General features: G+C 35.8%; 3 protein-coding genes across 3 annotated transcripts; 1 reads left to right on the plus strand and 2 right to left on the minus strand.

The window, feature by feature from the left end:
* Positions 1–6,697: 6,697 nt before the first annotated feature.
* LOC113508312 (ER membrane protein complex subunit 10) lies at positions 6,698–8,070 on the plus strand. Its single transcript, XM_026891268.1, has 5 exons — positions 6,698–6,883; positions 6,983–7,153; positions 7,218–7,489; positions 7,739–7,835; positions 7,908–8,070. Exons 1-5 carry the CDS (start codon positions 6,830–6,832, stop codon positions 7,992–7,994), a joined length of 681 nt encoding a protein of 226 aa, XP_026747069.1. The 5' UTR covers positions 6,698–6,829; the 3' UTR covers positions 7,995–8,070.
* A 1,010-nt stretch (positions 8,071–9,080) lies between these two features.
* Positions 9,081–11,053, minus strand: LOC113508311 (DEAD-box helicase Dbp80). The gene is made up of 2 exons (XM_026891267.1): positions 10,931–11,053; positions 9,081–10,612 (listed from the first exon to the last, which is right to left on the minus strand). The coding sequence occupies exon 2, from the start codon at positions 10,602–10,604 to the stop codon at positions 9,204–9,206; it is 1,401 nt and encodes a 466-aa protein (XP_026747068.1). The 5' UTR covers positions 10,605–10,612; positions 10,931–11,053; the 3' UTR covers positions 9,081–9,203.
* A 1,953-nt stretch (positions 11,054–13,006) lies between these two features.
* On the minus strand, positions 13,007–17,996 carry LOC113508313 (myo-inositol 2-dehydrogenase-like). The gene is made up of 7 exons (XM_026891269.1): positions 17,895–17,996; positions 15,801–15,892; positions 15,281–15,532; positions 14,470–14,777; positions 13,754–13,993; positions 13,486–13,641; positions 13,007–13,235 (listed from the first exon to the last, which is right to left on the minus strand). The coding sequence occupies exons 2-7, from the start codon at positions 15,878–15,880 to the stop codon at positions 13,096–13,098; spliced, it is 1,176 nt and encodes a 391-aa protein (XP_026747070.1). The 5' UTR covers positions 15,881–15,892; positions 17,895–17,996; the 3' UTR covers positions 13,007–13,095.
* Positions 17,997–20,269: the final 2,273 nt, after the last annotated feature.

The raw sequence follows: 20,269 nt of genomic DNA on the forward strand, positions 1-20,269 counted from the left end.
TCGTCTTAAAAAAAAAAACACTTTTTTCAGTTTATATTTACATAACAAATATTTAAGAAACTGCCCCGTAAGTGGTTAGTAAAACTTGTGACGGAGTTATCCCACTTCTCCCCTAGTTGGCAAGATTTTGAGATTGACAGGTGGCTTGAAAAAAAAATGTGCCCAATTTGGCACTTAAGTCAATCGTCTTCGTACTCGATATTAGTTATGACGGATGGACAGAAAGTGGAGCCTCAGTAATAATTCACTTTTTACCCTTTGGGTACGGAACCCTAAAAATAATTTATTTTTTTCCAAAGTAAAGAAGTATTTTAGCGTTTTTATGCTTTAACCAAAAAGATTATGAAAACCGCACTTATAAGACGTACTGAAACAACAGATATACCTACATACCCATAATACCCATTTCCATGTGCATAAGTGTGGAACTAAGTGTATGAATGTGTATTTGTTAATTTTGGACCTTATGTTTCAAAATATCAAAATGCAATTTACGCATACAGAAACGTTTTTTAAACGCATATTATTTTCAGTTTAAACTCAGCTAACATGGCGATTATATGGAGTAGGTACTGAAATAAATTGTCATGATATTACACTCCTGTAAATCCACAAATTGTCCTGTTTATTCCTGGGAGAGGCTAGAGCACGGCAACTTAATTTGTTTTTGATGAATACTGCTTGATCACGTTGTTCTTGTCAAATCATGCGGTTAATGAAGTTTCTTTACCCTTTCACGACTACGCTGCGGTTCCCCGTCTACCCACAGCTACCTAACTGCTTATTTTAAAAGATTGCGGTGATTTGTAATCTGTAGGTAATTTTAAATCTAACGTCGGCGCCATGGATTTCCATGTGGCTTCCTGTGATTAATGTGCCAAAATGATTTCCTTCTCATTGAGCCACCAGAAATGTAACCTTGTAAAAGACTATAAATCATCAAAAAATAACAAGCATTTTTCAAGGTTTAGTATGTGTCAAACTATCATTTGCTTTGTTGAAGTATTTCAGTTTTAATGAAATTACTGAGACTGTCGAACATGGCGGCGAGAGTTCAGCGTTCAAGTTCTCATCAAAGTGCTTTTGAGATGACACAATACGAGCAATCACGTTTTCAAGTTTTCTTACAGTTTTCACGTGAGTCTAGATACCGAATACCGATGAATCAATAGTTTCAAAAGAACCCTTTTCTTACCTTTATCCTCATTTTGTTTCTGTTGAACAAAATAAAGGGAAAGCTTTTACCAAACTATTCATTCGTCACAATAGGATTGGAAGGAAAAAAAGATAATCAAATCAAATTTACAAAAAACAAAAGAATATTTCAGTAAATACTTTTATCCTGGTAGTTTGGTTTTCCCAAGCAGATGACCTATGCAGGTTTATTTTATAGCTACAGGCAGTGTCAAAATATCTGTTCGTTATGTACATCATATAGAGAAAACTTCATTAAGCCGGACATGTTCAATTACCGGACAGAGCATAGGCTGTCAGTGATTGGGCGGAGTGCGCAGTGTACTGATACCGTGCGGTATTCACGTTAACACGTCGATGGCCAGAACAAGATAGCCTCGTTTAACGCAATGCTCAAATTACCTCTTTGAAAACTACGTTAGCACATAAAAACTTCGATCGAGTCCTTAGTGCGCTGGTTTTACAGAGTAATTAACGAAACAAATGACGGCACCGTCTTCCAGTTTAGTTCCCGCCAAGAGTTTTGAAAGCCGTTTTCTACATTAATACTTCTTGTATTGAGTCTTTGAGACGTTATTTTGGACTTTCATTCAACGAAGTAAGTGGTGAGAAGGAGGTTTATTTCAACCTTTTTAATGAAAATATGTTTGCAAAGTATTATTTATTATTCCCCAATCCCCACCCTCTCACGTAATATTTTGTCATCTACACTGGTCACCCCGACAACTTGTTTATTCATAATCGTGAATTAAGCATTCAATGGACGTCATTAACGTTCAAATCCCACTTGTTAGTCGTTCAATTTTAGTAGAACTAGCAAGAGTTAAAATATCGTCATTTGTGCATTCTGAATAGGCTGCTGGATGCGTGTGAGAAAACTTTCAGCTTTATTTCAGCAAGGGTCTAGCAATAGGAATTAATTTACAAACGTATTACTAACGTCTGTATACATAAATCCCAGTTACCAATACATATAAATAGATATAGTTAAGGTATCAAACTCAGAAGCCTCACTCTATGTTCCCGAACTGAGTTTTTCTGAGTTACGCGAAAAAACTCAAAGTGCTTATAATACTCGTCTACATTTTTGTTAGTTTTGTACAGTTTTCTGCACATTATTTTGAATAAATGACTAAAAAGCATATGGCTGGCAGATACGAAGCATCAGCTGTAAGCTACGCTCTACCATTCGTAAGAGTCACTTGACTGTAATGTAAGGTCCTATTCACACTGCTTTTTATAGCAATACCAAAGTGTGCATTTCACGTGTTTGCCACCGTTGGAGGGTACTCAGACAGAATTAACAGACTCAATTAATTCAACAACACAGCTGTACCGGCGAATACGCGATTACGTCTGAATTCTAAAGTCACGAGAAGTTGACTCTACATTATTACGTGAAATTACGTCAACGCTTGCATTACTCGTATTATAACGTGCCGCTATCTGGTAGGTAGGTACTTCTGTGTATTAAATAAAAAAGAAAAAGACTAGTAGATATTTGAATAATAGCACTTTAACTATATAAATACACCCTTATCGAAGCTCCCATGACCAATAAACTTGGAACTCATCTCTACTTATTCAGAGTTAGTATAACTTTTAAACGTAATTGCCTTGGTATGACATTCACAAGTTACTTGGGGCTTATTTGTCCCATGGGTACACGTAGAGACTGAGTAGATCACTGCCAGGTATTATAACCTTTTTACATGTGTCTTAAAGCAACTAAATAAAATTATTGAAGGACTAAATAAAACGACGTAGTCGTGGAGATTTCACACATTCACATCACGTATACCGAAAACATTCTGACTTAAATAAATATCTCCCAAATGCTTGCGCCGCACGGAAATCGAACTCGAGGCACATTGCGAAGAGTAGGTAGTCGTCCGCGATGCACCCGATTGAATATGTTTAAACCAGATTTCCTCACGACGATTTAATTCAACGTTTATCAGTGGTTCGTTAAAATAATGAAGAAAGTAGGTACCTACATGTATCTATGAGAAAGATACCTGGGTACTTTGTTTGCGTTTTGATCGAACCTGCACCTCGTTCACACCAATCCACGCATAAAACCGCAAGGCCGACTTGAAAGTAATTTTTTTTTTAATTGTATCTGTACTGTAGATACTGATCTTATCTCATACTCTTATTTAATGGTCTTTCAATAGTTATTGGGTCAAACTGAGTGACCCCGTTTTTTATATGATAACACATGAAATAACATTAACATGTAAAACGTACGTTTTCACAAAGTATCCTATGTTAGTCCGTTAATTTGGTATATTTCTACACCTACTTGCTTGCTCAATACTGATGAGCGTGAACTTTTTAATCGCTTCTATTGATCGATTTCTTTTCCGGGTTCTACTCCACACTCGCCCACTATTTAGCGGAGTAAATTATTCTTTTCATTTATAAAGTCAGTCCAAGTCCGTTTCTAGTTTCTAACAGTGCATTATAAATTAAAGCACACTTACCGCATTTTTAGTTACTGCTTCGAAGAGTTAAGAATCAATTCATCTAAAACAGTAGGTATATACCTACGTTTTAGAAATAACAGATTTAGTTGGTTGACTGAAAATATTGACAAATGTAATGCCGTGTTTGTACGAGCATGTTAAATATGTCTGTTGACGGTCACGCAAATGAGGGCTTGGTATTTATTGTATGTAAATCGGTTCCGGGCGCGAGCGCCGCGTCACAGCGGAGTCGCGTCGGGATCGGACGCGTCACCTCCACCAGAGTCCTCGTCGGATAAATAATTCTACTCACGCTTATCCACTTCAACTAGTACTAAATTACGTTTGTAGTGGCTGTCTCACCCCTCGACGGTGCAACGTACGATACGACAGAGCGACCTGTGCACTTTTTGCTTAAGTCGAGCCAGTTAGTTGACCTATCTGCAAATTGTATTAAAGTACCTACTCCAGGAATTATGCGAATGTGCTGAAAGTGAACTAAGAGTTTTTTTTGTTATTATTATTAAACCGAAAATGAGAAGTAGGTTGCTAGTAGATCTTATAGTACTTCTCTTAACGCGTTGTCAGTTAGTACAAGTCAATGTAGTAATATGGATACGGAGCTTAAACTAACATTCAATTGATATTTAAAACACTATTGTTTGAAAATTAATTAAATGACACAAAACGAAAAACGGTTTAAAATTGTTATAACTTCTTTTATAAGCTTACACACAGCTAATGACTCCTACACAGGCTGAAGTTTCCGATCTAAAAATTACTTTCCATATTTTTACCTGGCTGTAGAGCCAAGGTATTTCAATAAAGCCGAGATGATTTTAGTCATTTATCTCATTGCGGCGAAAGCTAAAGGAGATATATGTTACTAAACCCGATTACCCCCTTGGAGTTTCCCTTGTGTTCAAAGTGAATGTATTGGAGTGGAATGTTCCACGTCAGAGGTAAAAGCAAGTATTCATGTTTAATTTCATCTCGTATGAGGGCTCGTAAAAAATCTCCTGGACCCGAATTCTTGACAAAGAATTGTTTTATAGGCATTTACATTGATCTTTTTATGAGGAATATTAGAAGCATTCCTTTGTGATAACAATCAAAATCCTTGATCATAAACCTATTGGAAATAAGGAAGAATAGTTAGAAACTTACATGTAGGTAATGACATGAAATTAAGGATTAAAATGGGTCTTTATCAATTATGCCCAAAAAAAATGTCATAACCGCTATTATTTCTTGTTAAATTGTCCTATAAGTAACTTGGATCATGCATAAAGCAAAAGCCTACTTAAGTAACCTACTATCAGAAAAAAACTGCAACCAATAATTTAAAACTACAAATATTGCATGGAATTACACTGTGGAATAAATATATCAAACACCTTATCAAAACCAAATCGTGTTACTCTACGATCCCACAAGTTTATAGCAAAATAACAAGCAATTGTAATCCCGTAGGTAGGTGCGTGCCACACTGTAGGGAATTAGCAACTTAGATTGGTACGCCAACGCTAATAAGACCAACTCTTTTGTCCTGCAAGCTAACAATTTGTTCGTGCCTTCCAATACACCTGTTTGTTTAAGCGTTGCACGCTTCTTTGACGCCCTTCTGACGTCACGCTTCCCTAATGAATTTCAGTGCACATTATGTCATGGTTTATTTTAAAAAGTTTGTTTTTTACATTGCTGTATCGGATATTGTATATAAATATGTGTATTTTTTCTGGGAAACTACAAAATTACCCACTATTTTTAATTAAAAAATTTTCAAACACCAACCAGTGCAATCTTAACAAAATTGGTTCCACCAAATATCGATCAGAACAACTCTTTGTTCCGGCCAAACATAGTTTTACAAAAACTAGTTAACTATAAAATATTTTTTTACTTAATTAGGTATTTATTTAGGTTTAAACATGAGATTTGGGTAGGATCTGAACCAGTCAGGCTATCAAGGAAAAATATAAATGCGACTGATAAAGATTACAACACCCACATAATAATATTTTATTTAAATAATTAAATAAAAAAACCAAACTGATAAACATAATAATATGAAATAAAGTACAAAATGCATCTAATTCAATGGACTTAAAGTTATAGAAGATACAAATCAATCAAAGATTTTGAAAGTCTTGGAAGCCAATTTATTCAGAGAACTCCAAGAAATCGCGGAATGACGGAAATTTGAAACATGGGAATCGTAAATAGTAAGCATTTCATATCTAGGAGAAAAGTGGATGAAGCAACAAGCAATTCCAGGAGGAGCAATGTGTATCAGGCTAACTTATTGCCTATGCATATCAGAATTATTAGAAAATTACATATTAAAACAGTTGCTGGAATTTAGACCTGCAACTATGTACATAATGTAATATATCAATCTTTAAAACCCTGGTTCACATAAATACTTATTAGACCTTTGTTTAGTCCTAGCTACCGCATTAGGTTAAGTAACCTGTAATGGTAGATTAGTGTTATAATTAAATAAATAAATAAATATTGTACCTTTGGTACAGTTTGTAATTCAACTCCACATAATGTCTTAGAAAACAGGTATAAGGGCCAAACTGCTTTAGTTGCTTTTAAAATGTATTTTAAGTTTAAGTTTAAGTGTAGTTTAAGTTTAATTTTTTTAAGCTTTAAGCCTGGAGGCTGAATAAATAGGCGTATATATTTTTTTTTTCGGGGAAGCTCTCCTGTTATTTTTCTGGGGAAGGCGAAGAGGTATGTCGTATAACCCTACCTGCTTAAAAAAACCGAAGTGCATCACTCTTTCTAGTTCACTCAACACCTCGTGAGCAAGCAGAGCACAGCAAGATGATTGAAGATGATTTCTTTTTGGGAAATTCGAAACAAGTAATTTTTGCAACACCTGTGTCCTAAGAGTGAAAACTATTTTAGTTTCCAATAAAATTGAATTAGAATTTTAATCTTCACGTTTTGCACTCTTGTTTATTAAGCCTGGCAGCCCGAACATAACCTAAAATTTTCATGAAATTACAAAATGTCAAATCATTAGATCCTTATGTCAGTGAGAGATTTCAGATTTTGTTGCTATTGCTGTAACTCTGATTAAACTCTGTGAAGCTTTATAAGTAAAACAAAACTTGATAACTTTCATTTTGGAAAAGACGTTTAAGATAGGAAAGATGCGTTTACACATGATTGCAGTGTTGACTCTACTTGGAGTTGTTAATTATGCGGTAAATTAAATGATAACTTTGTAAAAACCCTTTATGTGTGGAAAATGAATTATAATTAATTACTTTTACATTTAAAAAAAACACTTTGTGTATTTACAGGCCGGTATTGATTATGACGGGTGGTTGAACATAAAGATTGAACACTCTCTAAATTGTGGACATGAAAGGTACTGTTCAAGAGGAAACATATCATTAAAAAGTATTCGAGCGGGCAGCACTTCAGTTATAGAACAAATACCATTCACTAAGCAACACATTGAGGAATTAAAGGTATGTTATCATTATGGATTAGAATTTGTGGTAAACAAGATAATAAGACTTGTATCATTTTCAGAGTATAGCTGAAGTCAATGGATTCTACACAATGAGGACTGTAGTAACATCTGCAGACAACAGCAAGGGAACAGAATTCTTCTCCTCTGTTAAAGCAGATGCCTTCTTAGAGAATGGCTTGTCTGATGTCATTAATGCTTGGGTGCTACCAAACGGTGCTGTCATAGCAGTCAGCTTCCAAGTTACAAATTCTTCACAACCCCTACTCAAAGGTGCCAGTAGCCATAAGATCAACTCCAACTTCTTCCTGCGCTACGTGGAGCAGGCTCCTGTGTAAGTAGTTATCAGATTTTGATTTTAAGATATGTTCATCATTGGCCTAGCCTTTTCCCAACTATGTTGGGGTCGGCTACCAGTCTACCAGTCTATCCATCTTATTGTCCATCTGCACGTGCAAATATCAACACTACTATAACAAGAAGTAGATAACACCAAATTCATAGATTGTAAATAATTAACAAGAATTTAAATTCGAAAATCTGTATATGATAATAAACTCAACATTTTCCATTTCTTTTCCAGACCTGATACAGCTTCTTACATCCAGAAACTTGAACGAGAGAGAGAGGCAAGGGAGAAAGGAGATGTAAAGGATAACAGATCATTTTTAGCTAAATATGTAAGTTGAGGTACATACATTCAACAATCTTATAAAACTGCAACTATATAATTTATGTTTTTTTTGTTTCAGTGGATGTATATTGTACCAATTGCTATATTTGTAATGATATCAGGAGCAACAAACCCTGAACCAGCTGGAGCTCAAGGTGGACGCTAAATAGATGAAAATATACTAATTTAAATATTTAATCAATGTGTCAGAGTAGTGATAAGTTATTTATTAATTAATAAAAGATTTCCCTTTATTTACATTGTTTAAACTCTTACTAAACACACAAAAGAACTGCCACTTTGGTGATATTTTATTTTAAATCCAATATTTGTAAGTAATTATGGCTTGTACTTGTAATTGTATTATGTAGCTTGTATGTGAAACTATGAAAGGATAGCCATCAATGAATGGATGCTAGCATGGTGTCTATGTCAATGCTCAAACCTTCCCTGTGCGGTATGAGGCCTCTGCCCAGCACATATTATTACATGGGCTGGTATTAAAATAAGTTGTAATATTGAAATTGCACTTCACATTACATAAAAATAAGAATAAGCTTCTGATTACGAGAAAAAAGGTTGTACGCAAATTCTGGGGACCTGTGCAAAACCCCAACGGAAGCTGGCGGATACGAAAAAGCGCCCATCATCAGGGGGGAAATCAAATCTCAAGACTCCGATGGCTTGGCCCCCTCGAAAGGATGGGAGAAGATCGCGGTGATGAAATAGGTGTGTCGAGGACGACCAACAGATAGACGCGACGCTCTGTTGTCCATACCAGATATCGCTGGAAAGATACAGTCGAAGCGGACCTTCAAGCGCTTCATGCCGATGACTAGCGAGAAGCCAAAGATCGGGTCAAGGGGCGCTCTCTCGTATCAGAGTGCAAGACACATTTTGCGTCGCTAAGCTAACAAAGTAGGTAAAATACACTAAAAAATGGCAAGGCAACAGAACCAGTGACAAAAAAATAGCGACATGTACCATCATGACTAAGATTTAGGTTCGATTTAACGAAATTGAGTAGTACTTTATTAAAACTTAAAATATTTCGAGGCATTAAATCCATTTTATTATAAAATAGGATTCGTAACAGCAATTGGGCAAGCTGATTTTTTGTTATACTTAATTTGTAAGGTGTAGTCCACTCTCTCCAACCATATTATCATTTGTCGTTTTTAACCTATAGTTTAAACTTGAAGGTTCATTTAATTACAGAAGTAGGCAGGATACAATGAAAGGAAAACCAGAGTATTACAAAAATTATTTATTTAATACCAAAGTATGTGTAACTTCAACAATGTAAGACTTATAAGTAGGTAAGATAGTTTTAAGCAAAACATTTCTATAACAAGCACTTGCACAAATATTGGATTTAAGCCCCAATTTTTTCGATTTCTTCTGCATCTTCTATATCAAGTAATTGTATTTTCTTTCCAAAGTGAGACTCAATCTCTTTACAAATGTCCATCGTTTGTGGTGAGTCTATCAAGTTAATGGCAATACCAGCTTTACCAAAACGCCCAGTGCGCCCAATTCTGTGAAGATATGTCTCACAGTCTGCTTTCTTCTCCATGTCCATAGGCATATCAAAGTTCACCACAAGTGTCACCTGTTCAACATCTATTCCTCGGGATAACACATTAGTGGTTATAAGTACCTTTTCTAAGCCAGCTCTGAATCTGTCAAGTACTGCTATTCTTTGATCAACTGTTAGCTCACCAGAGAGAACAGCTACAGAATGTCCATCTTTAGACATTTTCTCTGACAACCAGGCAGCAGTTTTTCTTGTATGACAAAAGATAATTGCTTGACCAATTGTTATCACGCCATAGATGTTGCAGATAGCTCTGTATTTCTCATCTGCACTCTTACACTTAACATAGTACTGCTTAATGTTATCTAGAGACTCTTCTTCTCGTAACAGCCGTATTATAATAGGGTTGGGAATGATCATTTCAGCAAAATCCATAACAGCTGTGTCATATGTAGCAGAGAAGAACATCATTTGACAAGTAGAAGGCAGGCATTTGTGAATACGGATGCACTGATCTTGGTGTCCTTGCCTGTCAATCATTACATCAGCCTCATCTAGTACAAATACCTTAATTTTGCTCATGTCAAACATACCAAATTTCACACCCCAATCTAACATTTTTCCAGGAGTTCCAATAATGATGTGATCCTGGATCTTAGTTCCTCGTGGCACTTCCTCGCCTCTGACTGCATATTTTAGCTTGATATCAGGACAAAACTTGGCCATTTTAGCAGCAACTTCTCCAGTCTGAATAGCTAACTCATAAGTGGGACTCAAACATAGAACTTGTGGGTAGTTTTTACTAGAGTCCACTCTACTTAGCATGGCCAACACAAAGGCTGCTGTTTTACCAGTTCCTGACTGGGATTGAGCAATCATATTCTGAGGAGGATCTGCAAGAAGGGTTGGTAATGCAGTCTCTTGAATTTTGGAAGGGGCATTGAAACCCATGGCATAAACTCCTTTAAGTAGATTAGGCTTTAGATGTAAAGCTTCAAAAGTCTTGACTGAATACAACGGTGAATTAGGATCTTTTCTTTGGATTTCTATGTCCAATTTGGATTCAACTAAACCTTGCCTTATGATTTTCATTAAAAGGGAGGTGTCTGCTGGGTTTGCGGCATCGGGTGATTCATCAACATCTTCTGTCTGGCTCAAAGGTTTTTTATTTAGACCTAATCCAGCTATTTTATTAGAAACTTCCAGTTCCTCAGCCTTTTGACCCCATTGATTAGCCATTTTGATTTCTGAAATAATAAAGAACAGAGTTATCATTATATTTACACAATATCATTTTGACTACCACATACATCACATATGCCAAGAGAAACAAAGTTTTTTTTCGTTAACAATGCGTAATGAAATAATAATGATTGAGAGAAACTACACGAAACAAGTATAGACACGAATCTTGCAGTCATATTTATTGAAAGTTTTCCGGTCTTTGTTGCAGATGAAGTAAAAAACATTTTTGTCAAACGAAAGTTAACAATTAACCTTAAAGGAATAAAACAATTGTGCATATGTTGCAAACTAATAAACAGTTGCATAAAACAGGTGCTTACTTGTTACTTATTTACTTGCAGGAGTTTACAGCGACAAACGACTTTAATACAAAAAAGAACACCAATGCAATGCTGGGATTCGCCGCCGCGGAATTTGCTTGTTGATACGTCATGCGTCAAAATGTTGTCACCTTGTCACTGTCATTTTAAAACGAAAGCGAAGATTTTTTTATTTCTGGCAATAATTGTCCGAAACAATGTGTGTTTTTTACTTACTACAAATAAAAAAAAAGATTTTACAGTTTTATAGTCAAACCATAGAATTTAATAGATCTGTGAGCCAAACAGACAGAGAATGAAATCATCACAGAGTACATTCTGATATACTGTAAAAAATCATCATGACACTGGGTTATAGACAACAACAAGCGCTATGATCGTCGTTTCTATTATTTTAACTGATTTTAGCTGAGTGCTTCATATATACAACTTTATTTTTGTAAGCTAGGTAAATCCTCTAGGGCACTCACCAGTTCGGTGGAGGAACCTGTAGCCTCAGATTCTCACACTGATACTCACTGAAGACTAAGCAGTTTAGTCGTCGTCTGCTTCACTAAATAAACGATGTGTCCACCCATGACTGACAACTTAACTTTTTGACTGGACAGAAAAAAGCGCTCCAAAATGTTTAGTAAATTAAAATTACATAAACTACTACTTTTTAACATCTAGGCTAGTAAGGGGCTGATGGATTTAATGGTTTAAAGCAAACTTGGAATCAAATTTTAACAATTGTTTTTGTATTTTATGACCTTAAACTAACACTTGCTGACTACTTTTTGATTATGCTATCTCATGAATATATTTTTCTTATATGCAATAAAATATCCCATTCCACGGTTTTAGCCGTAGTATATGCGTCTTGAGTGGTTTACCGCTTTTGTCGATGTTTGGACTTCAGTAACATCGATATTGTGTTGGCAGAGAATTGTTGGATTTTAAGGATTTGGAACTCCCCAAAACATAAATCCAAGGTAGATTCCATAGTTACGGAAAACTTAAATTTTAGAAGATTTTTCTAAAGAGTTAGTGGCCTTTCTCAAGTGCTTTTACTAACATCTGTCATAATACACTCCTTTCTACCCTTAGCCACCATAATTGCAGCACTTCTCAATAACTGCATTAATGAACTCATAAATGCATTTAGGGTACCTAAAATAGATACCCTGCTACAGGTTTGATAGAATTTTCAAATTGTGTCAACTATCCTATTAGCAGGCTCTCTCTATACTTTATTGCTTTTTGACGTCACCCACTGCCTCCACTAATTTATTACAATACTTCGACTATCTGTATGATAACCGCTGCCACGACCTTCTTCCACAAAAAATCTTGTGTCCTTCTCACAGATTTGCTTTTGTTAAATCTTGTTTCCCCATCCAATCTGTCTTACTGCAAACCCCTTCTCCCCGAAATCAAGATGTGAAGAACTGTTATTGCATTCAAAATAATTGTTCTCACACGTCGCGCGCACAGTCGTTGCAACAGCCTCACCTCCCCTATTACCTATTGTAGTATTCGTATGTTTATGCGTTATATTTAGTGTATTCTTTATAATTATTTCATACAATATTGTGTATGTTTTAATATAATCTATACTAATATATAAACCTGAAGAGTTTGTTTGTTTGTTTGTTTGTTTGTTTGAACGCGCTAAGCTCAGGAACTACTGGTCCAAATTGAAAAAATATTTTTGTGTTGAATATACTATTCATCGCGGAAGGCTTTAGGCTACAAACCATCATGCTGTGACTAATAGGAGCGAAGATACAATGGAAAATGTGAAAAAATCAGGGCAGGTATAAATCATAACTTATATCTTCTACCCACAGGGACGAAGTCGCGGGCAACAGCTAGTTTGATATAAACGTATTAGCACGCAATACCATATGGTTGACTGGTAGGGAACGCCTCTGGCATATAAGTCCGCCTTTGAACATTTTTATGTATAAGAAGATCAAATAAATATGCATTCCATTCTGACAAACTTCTCTCGTGTCCCAAACTCAGCAAAGCTGTTAGATATCTTGTGCTTCTAGTTAGTAAAGTAATTTAAAAAATGACTATTTTATTTAATTAAAAAGGTTTATTTTCATTTAAAACAACACAACAAATATATAAATCTCATTACATAAAACATTTTTGCGATATGTATGAAACACAGTCTAAGAATAGTTGGTGGGGATTCCATCACGGCTCCAGTCAAGTTCCACAGATTGACCGGTACGGGCACTCTTCTCAGCCGCAGTCGCGATCTTGCTAATAGCGAGAGTCTGGTAATCGGTCACATCCATTGGGCAGCCACCTGTTAATAAAAAAATCATATTAAGAATTGACATACGTTTGATGTTTATTTTCATAACTGGGTTCTGGAACAAGATACCTATTAACAAAAGCTTTTTAACAAAACTTGGTGGGATTTTTACTGCGCAAGAATATTATTCGATCGATTATCATATCCCACGTGAGCCAGGTTTATCTCCAATCTTGAAATCTTTAGTCAGGTAATCTTAAAATTTTATGTCAAAAATACTTAATGTCATTTTGATACTCACTAATAACTACATCCAAGAAGTGTTCCAATTCGTTGCGGTAGCCGAGCTTGTAACGAGATGGGAATGAGTAGAAGATGGGGGAATGGTTGACGCCTTCCTGGCCGATCAAAATGTCGGTTGAGTGGAACGGTCTCTCATTTTCCACCTTGATCATTCCTGGAAATAAATTGTACTGTTTAGTTTAAAATAAATCAATATTACACATATATGCAAATAATAAATCCTAAACGGACGCAGTGAGAAATAAGAAGCACTTATATTTCTTTACCTTTGTTTCCAAAAACTTCTAATCTTTGGTCGTAACCGTTCGGTGAGAAACGGCTGTTATCACCGAGAACGATGGTGCCTGATGGGTAAGTTAGCATAAAGCCAATAGTGTCGAAGTCATCGATAGCTTTAATTTCCGGGATCAGAGCAGTAGCGCTGGCTTGGACGCGGATCGGAAGCTCTCCCAACACCCAGCAGGCCATGTCGAAGTCATGCACTAAACAGTCATGGAACACACCACCTGCCACGAAACATTAACCAATTACAAAAAAATATTTCAAAAATTGGACCAAATGCTATCGTATTCGAAAGACTACTAAATCCTGCAGAAAACAGCTATACAGATATAACGTAATTAAGGATAACAAAAAGATTTCAACGATACCCCATCCTCAGTCTGTTTAGGAATAAAAAAATACAAACAATGTATAAACTCTTTTCAATCCATCAATAAAGTTTGGGGATTATTAATGGCTTAATTGACGACTAAGCTGAATTGATAACGCTAGATAGTTCCAATACTTCCAATCAATAAAGCACGTATTGTCTCTGACTTGCAAAAAATGTTCCAACAGTGATCTAATCGTAATTATCTCTTTGATATGAGTCTTAAATTTACATACGTAGATATTTGAATAGAATTTGGGAATACATATTTGAATAACATTACTACAAAATATACTTTATAGCGTCATGTTTTAATAACAAATACCATACCTGAAGTCTTGAGGTAGTCAATGGAAGGTAGCGGGGAGTCCCTTGAGGTTACTTTAAGAATCTGCACATGTCCGATCTCTCCTTTTCTAACCCTGTCCTTAAGAGCCCTGTAGGAGGGATCGAATCGGCGGTTGAAGGCCGAGAAGAGGACGCGGTTTTTGGATTTAGCAGCTTCGTAGCATTTCTTTGTTTCTTCAATGTTCTCAGCAATGGGCTTCTCACAGAAGACATCCTTGTTGTTAGCAATGGAGTTGACGACAATATCGTGGTGAGTCCAGGTTGGGGAGCCGATGAACACCACGTTGACTCTGTAATCATTACCAACTTATTAATACTTATCCGAGAACCAAAAAAAAGCCGACGGCAAGCGTTTTGCATTTTTTTATATAAAGTCATTCCTAACTTTCTAACGCACAACTTTGCCGCTAAAAAACCTTTGAAAAGTTAAATATTTCATAGATATGTTGACTGTTGACAGAAGACTTACACGTGAAAATAGCAGAATGTAATGATTGATGACTAAGAACTCAAAATAGACTTATCACGAATCATTAATGCTATTATAGATATCTATCAAATCCAATAATATATCAGAGGTGCGTAGTTAATCCGACTTATTGCTTTTGCTGACTGTACAATCGGCGACAAAAGTCCATGACCATTTTTGTATTTGCAAAGCTCTTAAATACAGTATAAAAAAGTATGGCAACAGCGGCTGCTAACCAATTTTGTTAAGTTTTTTGCCAACTGTACAAATATATTGAAACTTATACAAGACATAAACTACTCCAACTTTATAAATAGAACTTACTCTTTGTCAGTGTAGACGCGGTTGGCCTCTTTAGAGGGGATCAGAACGACCTTGTCGCTCAAGTTCCAGTACTTCTTTAGGTCTGCGAACCTCTCAGGACGGTCGTCAACGATGTACTTTAGGGTGACACGGTTGTTGTTAATAATGTTCGACAAGTGAATGGAGCCGGCGCGACCAAGCCCGAAGATAGCACCGACCAGAGGCTTAAACGGACGCTTAGACGCATGGTTTAAAGTAAAGTTGTTCACGTATCTGAAACAAAAATGTTTAGGTATATGACCATAGCGACTTACATAACGATGTTTAAAAAAAATGTTGATAAATAAGGCTATTATCTGGTTTGTTTGTCACGTTAACAAAACATATGGTACAATAACAGTCAATGTTAATAACAATACCCGACACGAGTATTGAACACACTGCCTTAAGCCTCAAGAGAACTATGGCCCAAGTACCGACAATTAAGTAGCTGGTAAAGTACTAACATTAGTATTTCAAATTAAAACTAAATATAACTTACTCGGTATGCAAGTAGTCCTCCTCGGGGTAAGTCTGAGCTAGTTTGTAAGGAGATGGTCCGCTGTACTTGAAGGTAGCCATTTTAATTGGAATCTGTATCAACAGAAAGCAAACTAAATTCCATAGTTCTTAATGTGGACGCGGACGTTACTGTAGATCGATTTCGAAATTTTGTTGAAAAAAGTATCCCTTTTTCAACAAAATTTCGAATTTTATTTCCCTTTTTGGTTTATGTGTAATCAATTGTGGAAATAAGACTAGAAAAAATAAAGACATTTTTAGATAACACCAAAGTTTGTCTTAAGCGAGAATCGAACCAACGACACGACACACAATGGCGCAGCGTAACGACATTCTAAATAGGTATCTAACACGTAGCAATCTCTCAAACAAATAATTACTACATATAAAACAATTAATTTTAATTAATTGCTTCGTTAATTTTTTTTTTTGTATGTTTATTGCAGATATCACGTTTGATAGGTGCGTATCATCGCAATAAAATAAAACAGATATAAAATCTTAATTGATAGAGGCTTGTCGAATGGAAAATTCAATAAGCTGATAAAAACACACCCAGTGACCCGATGTTTACACACTTAAACGTATTTTTAATAGGCAGATTAGGTAGATATCTACATATCTCATTTATTGCAACAATACTATATATCTGGAGGCTATTAAAGACCTAGTATACCTATACCTAAACCCCTGGTTTTAACTGCTGTTTTAATAGTTATTTATTTTTTAATCAGCGCAAATAGATAATAGGTACAAAATATTGTCGTTGGCATCTATGTAACTTTTTAAATTCAAGCATTTTAATTTGAAAACTTACAACTATTAGGTACTACTATGTTATGTATTCCCATTATATTTATTATTTATTAAATTAGTAACAAAGAAATACATGATTACATTAAATTATTATCCGGAATAACCAGACCGTCAGTAAATTTTACTGGAATTTTAAAGAATTCTTATTGAAATTGTTAACGTGACTTCGCGTACGTCTCATAACTTTCATAAGTTGGCATCGTTTACAGCGTCCTTCAGCGTCTAGCGTCAATTTCTCGCATATCCAACCTAAACGAAGGCCTCAGTTGATCCCACGTTAGCGCCGACACATTAGTGAAAAGTATTTATTTATGAAGGACAACCAACAGCTACAGTAACATGAATAAGTGATAAAACTAAAGTAGCATAAGCATGAATAGAAATTGAATGAAATTGAATTTAGAGAGAGACATACAGAGAACTGAACAGAGATTTATCCAACATTTGTGAACACGCAATATTACAAGATGCAACTTCTAGAAAACAAACTATTTATTTGAGGAAAAAAAACTTAAGGTTCTTCTTAAGGAAGTAATTTTAGTGACAAAGGGATCACACCAGAACTCTTCGCATAGTTTATTAAAATCATTACTTACTCGCACAATGTAAGAGTTCTAAAGATGATTGTGGGAGAGACCCAGATTTATTTAAATACGGAAAATTAAAAAAATACAAGTGAATTGACACACTTGGTTCTTGTTAAACTCGGTGTCACAGTCACTCGTTAAAACTAAAGCTACCAAGTTTTGAACAAATAAAGATTTTTTATTTGATTTGAGTATTGTTTACACCTCGTTTATGTAAGTTGGTATACTATTATGTTAACCTTACTATTGCGTATTGAGTGGGGCACATTTATTATCTACGAATAATCTAAAAAACGAGGTACTCGTTCTTAAATATTTTTTTATGGGGAATATACTTTAATACACGCGGGATTTAACAAGACAATTTAAAATAAAAAGTAGGCACCACATTATATTTCAATCAATTACATTATTGTAGTATAACAAGTTGTATTAAAGAAAATTACATGTGACGAAAATGAATGTTTTGAAACTCAAAAGCAACTGAAGGATTGATAATATCTCTCTTCGCGAATACACAAAAAATACATCTACTTATTATTTATAATTATAGAAAAAATAATGACATGATTTGAATTCTAATTAAGTTGATCTGATCACTATATTCATCTGGTTGAAGAATTCAAAGATTTTTTTATCTAAAAAAAAATTATAAACAAATAAAACCTTACCCAAAGTTCTAAGGCCTTCGAAATATATTTTTTGGAATTTTAGATCTTGCTACCACGCCGGCTCACTTGCGACTGATGGTGCCACCACAGGAGCCTACATTTTATAGGTCTAAATCTAAGAGATTAGTGAGACCATCTTTATCAAAATATAAATAAAAAAGCCTTGATCTTCACTGGACAACAGACAATCTTTACGTATCTCAGTACAAGGTCCGTTATTAAAGAGATACTTACTGAAAAAATCCGGCAAGAGCGAGTCGGACTCGCACTGTGGGTTCCGTACCACCATAAAATATTTAGATTTTTTTTATAAAGATTTAGATATTTTTGCTTTTTATGCGACAAGCGCCAAGTTTATGTGTCAACAGCAAAATAGGATTGTAGGTGCCAAACTATAGGGAACATGATATGAACTTCAAATTGTGTTGCTTTACCGTTTTTTAGGATATTGATGGTCTGACACATCGCAAGACAGAACGACAGACTAGTAGGTAATCTGATTATGGTTCCTACTTACTTTCTTTTTCAGATTCGGAACCCTAAAAATTACTTTTAATCACAAATGTTATCAAATACGTACTTAGTTTTATTAATATTGTTCACAAACAATTTACGCACAAACATTACGTTCAGCAAAACAATCAGTAATACATTCTAAACTAGCTTTGCGACGTGAATGATCGAAATATACCTATTATTCTATTTTTATCTAAGCGTCGATTAGTTAGATGGAAGGAAGGGGTGCTCGTTACTCGGTTCTTATTTTGTTGAGAAAGCTCAGCTAGGGCTTACAGGCTAGGTAGAGAAGCGACGCTGAGCGTCAGCGAGCGATCCCGTGGCTCTGGCTGTCGGTGTGAATCCGACATATCCCCTCGCCCTCGGCATGGGTTGAAGTCATTAGCGTTTCACTCAGGCAAAAGAAATGTCGAAACACCTGTTAGTGGTAGACTCATAATATATTGTAGACATAAGCCGCCTGGACAACTTGGGCACCGATTCCGCTATTTCATCCTCATTATCATCATCAGCCCATATTCGTCCATAGGCCTCCTCAATTGCACACTATCGAGATCTATCTTCAGCTGCTCGCATCCAGCTTCCTCCGGCCATCCTGCGCAGATCATCACTCCAACGTGCCTGGGGACGTCCTACACTACGTTTGCCGAGCCGCGGTCTCCACTCGAGAACTCGTTTTTGCCAGGCGCCAGCAACTTCAGCTTGCTGATCCGGTGGGCTACAGCCGTTACCTTGGTTCTCTGAATAATTTCTGATTCTATCCCACAAAGAAACACCGAGCATAACCCTTTCCGTAGCTCGCTGAGCGACCTTCAATTTGTGGACTAGCCGTTCTGTAATTGTCCACGTTTTAGCTCCGTATGTCATGACACTCATGACGGGTATGACGCACTGATTGAAGACTTTTGTTTTTAGGCACTGTGGGATCGAAGATGTAAATTGTACTGTACTGTAATCGGTTCCGGTAGTTAATGTTTGTTGAACATGACTTTGGTTTTAGGTATCTAAGTTCAACCGAAAGCAGTAAGCAGGTAATTCAGCATTTGTTTTAGATCTAGCAGCGTTTCTGCCACTATGATAATGTCGTCGGCCAAACGCAAGTTCGCAAGTTCGGAGTCCGCTACTTACAAATTCAATACGGGTCGGAGCACTCATTGGCAATACAATGAATTTCCAATTATTGTGTGGAAAAATGTTTAGTGGAATACGAATAGTATCAAATTCAATTCACTCATCGACCATTGCAAATAGCGGAATCGGAGCCCAAGTTTTCCAGACGACCCATGTCTAATATGTCTATGAGCCTACCACTAACACGTGATTCAACTTTTCTCGCTTCTCTACCTAGAGATGGTGATTTACAGAACTGGAGCAAAAATCAAATATTATTTATAGTTGAAAAGGCTGCTTAATCAAAGACAAAAAAAACTTACTAAAGTATTATTTCTGTTTTATAAGATCATTTTGAGTACTTTAATCTGCGATTCTTTATCGACTTTCGTTGCTGACGGTACCTAGTATTTGATAGTAGTTTGTGATATTCCATAAAAGACTTAAAGTAATTACGACCACCAGTTGTCAATTTAATATCCAAATACCTAGTCACTGCTAGATACTGATAATACGGAGATACCGCGATAACATTGGATATAGACTTAATTTCACAAAGTCTTATTCTTTTAAATATGATGTTCAATAGTAGGTATTATCAGACACGTATAGTACGACTCGGAATTGTTACCTGTGTATTCATTATTTGTTTTTATTATTAAAATTCCAGTTGATCAAAATTTTGATTATGTCATGAATCTAGGCTCACTTGCTCCACTGCGTAAATAGAACATAATCTCCGCATATTA

Source organism: Trichoplusia ni, chromosome 2 (genome assembly GCF_003590095.1).
Source record: "Trichoplusia ni isolate ovarian cell line Hi5 chromosome 2, tn1, whole genome shotgun sequence".
NCBI lineage: Eukaryota > Metazoa > Arthropoda > Insecta > Lepidoptera > Noctuidae > Trichoplusia > Trichoplusia ni.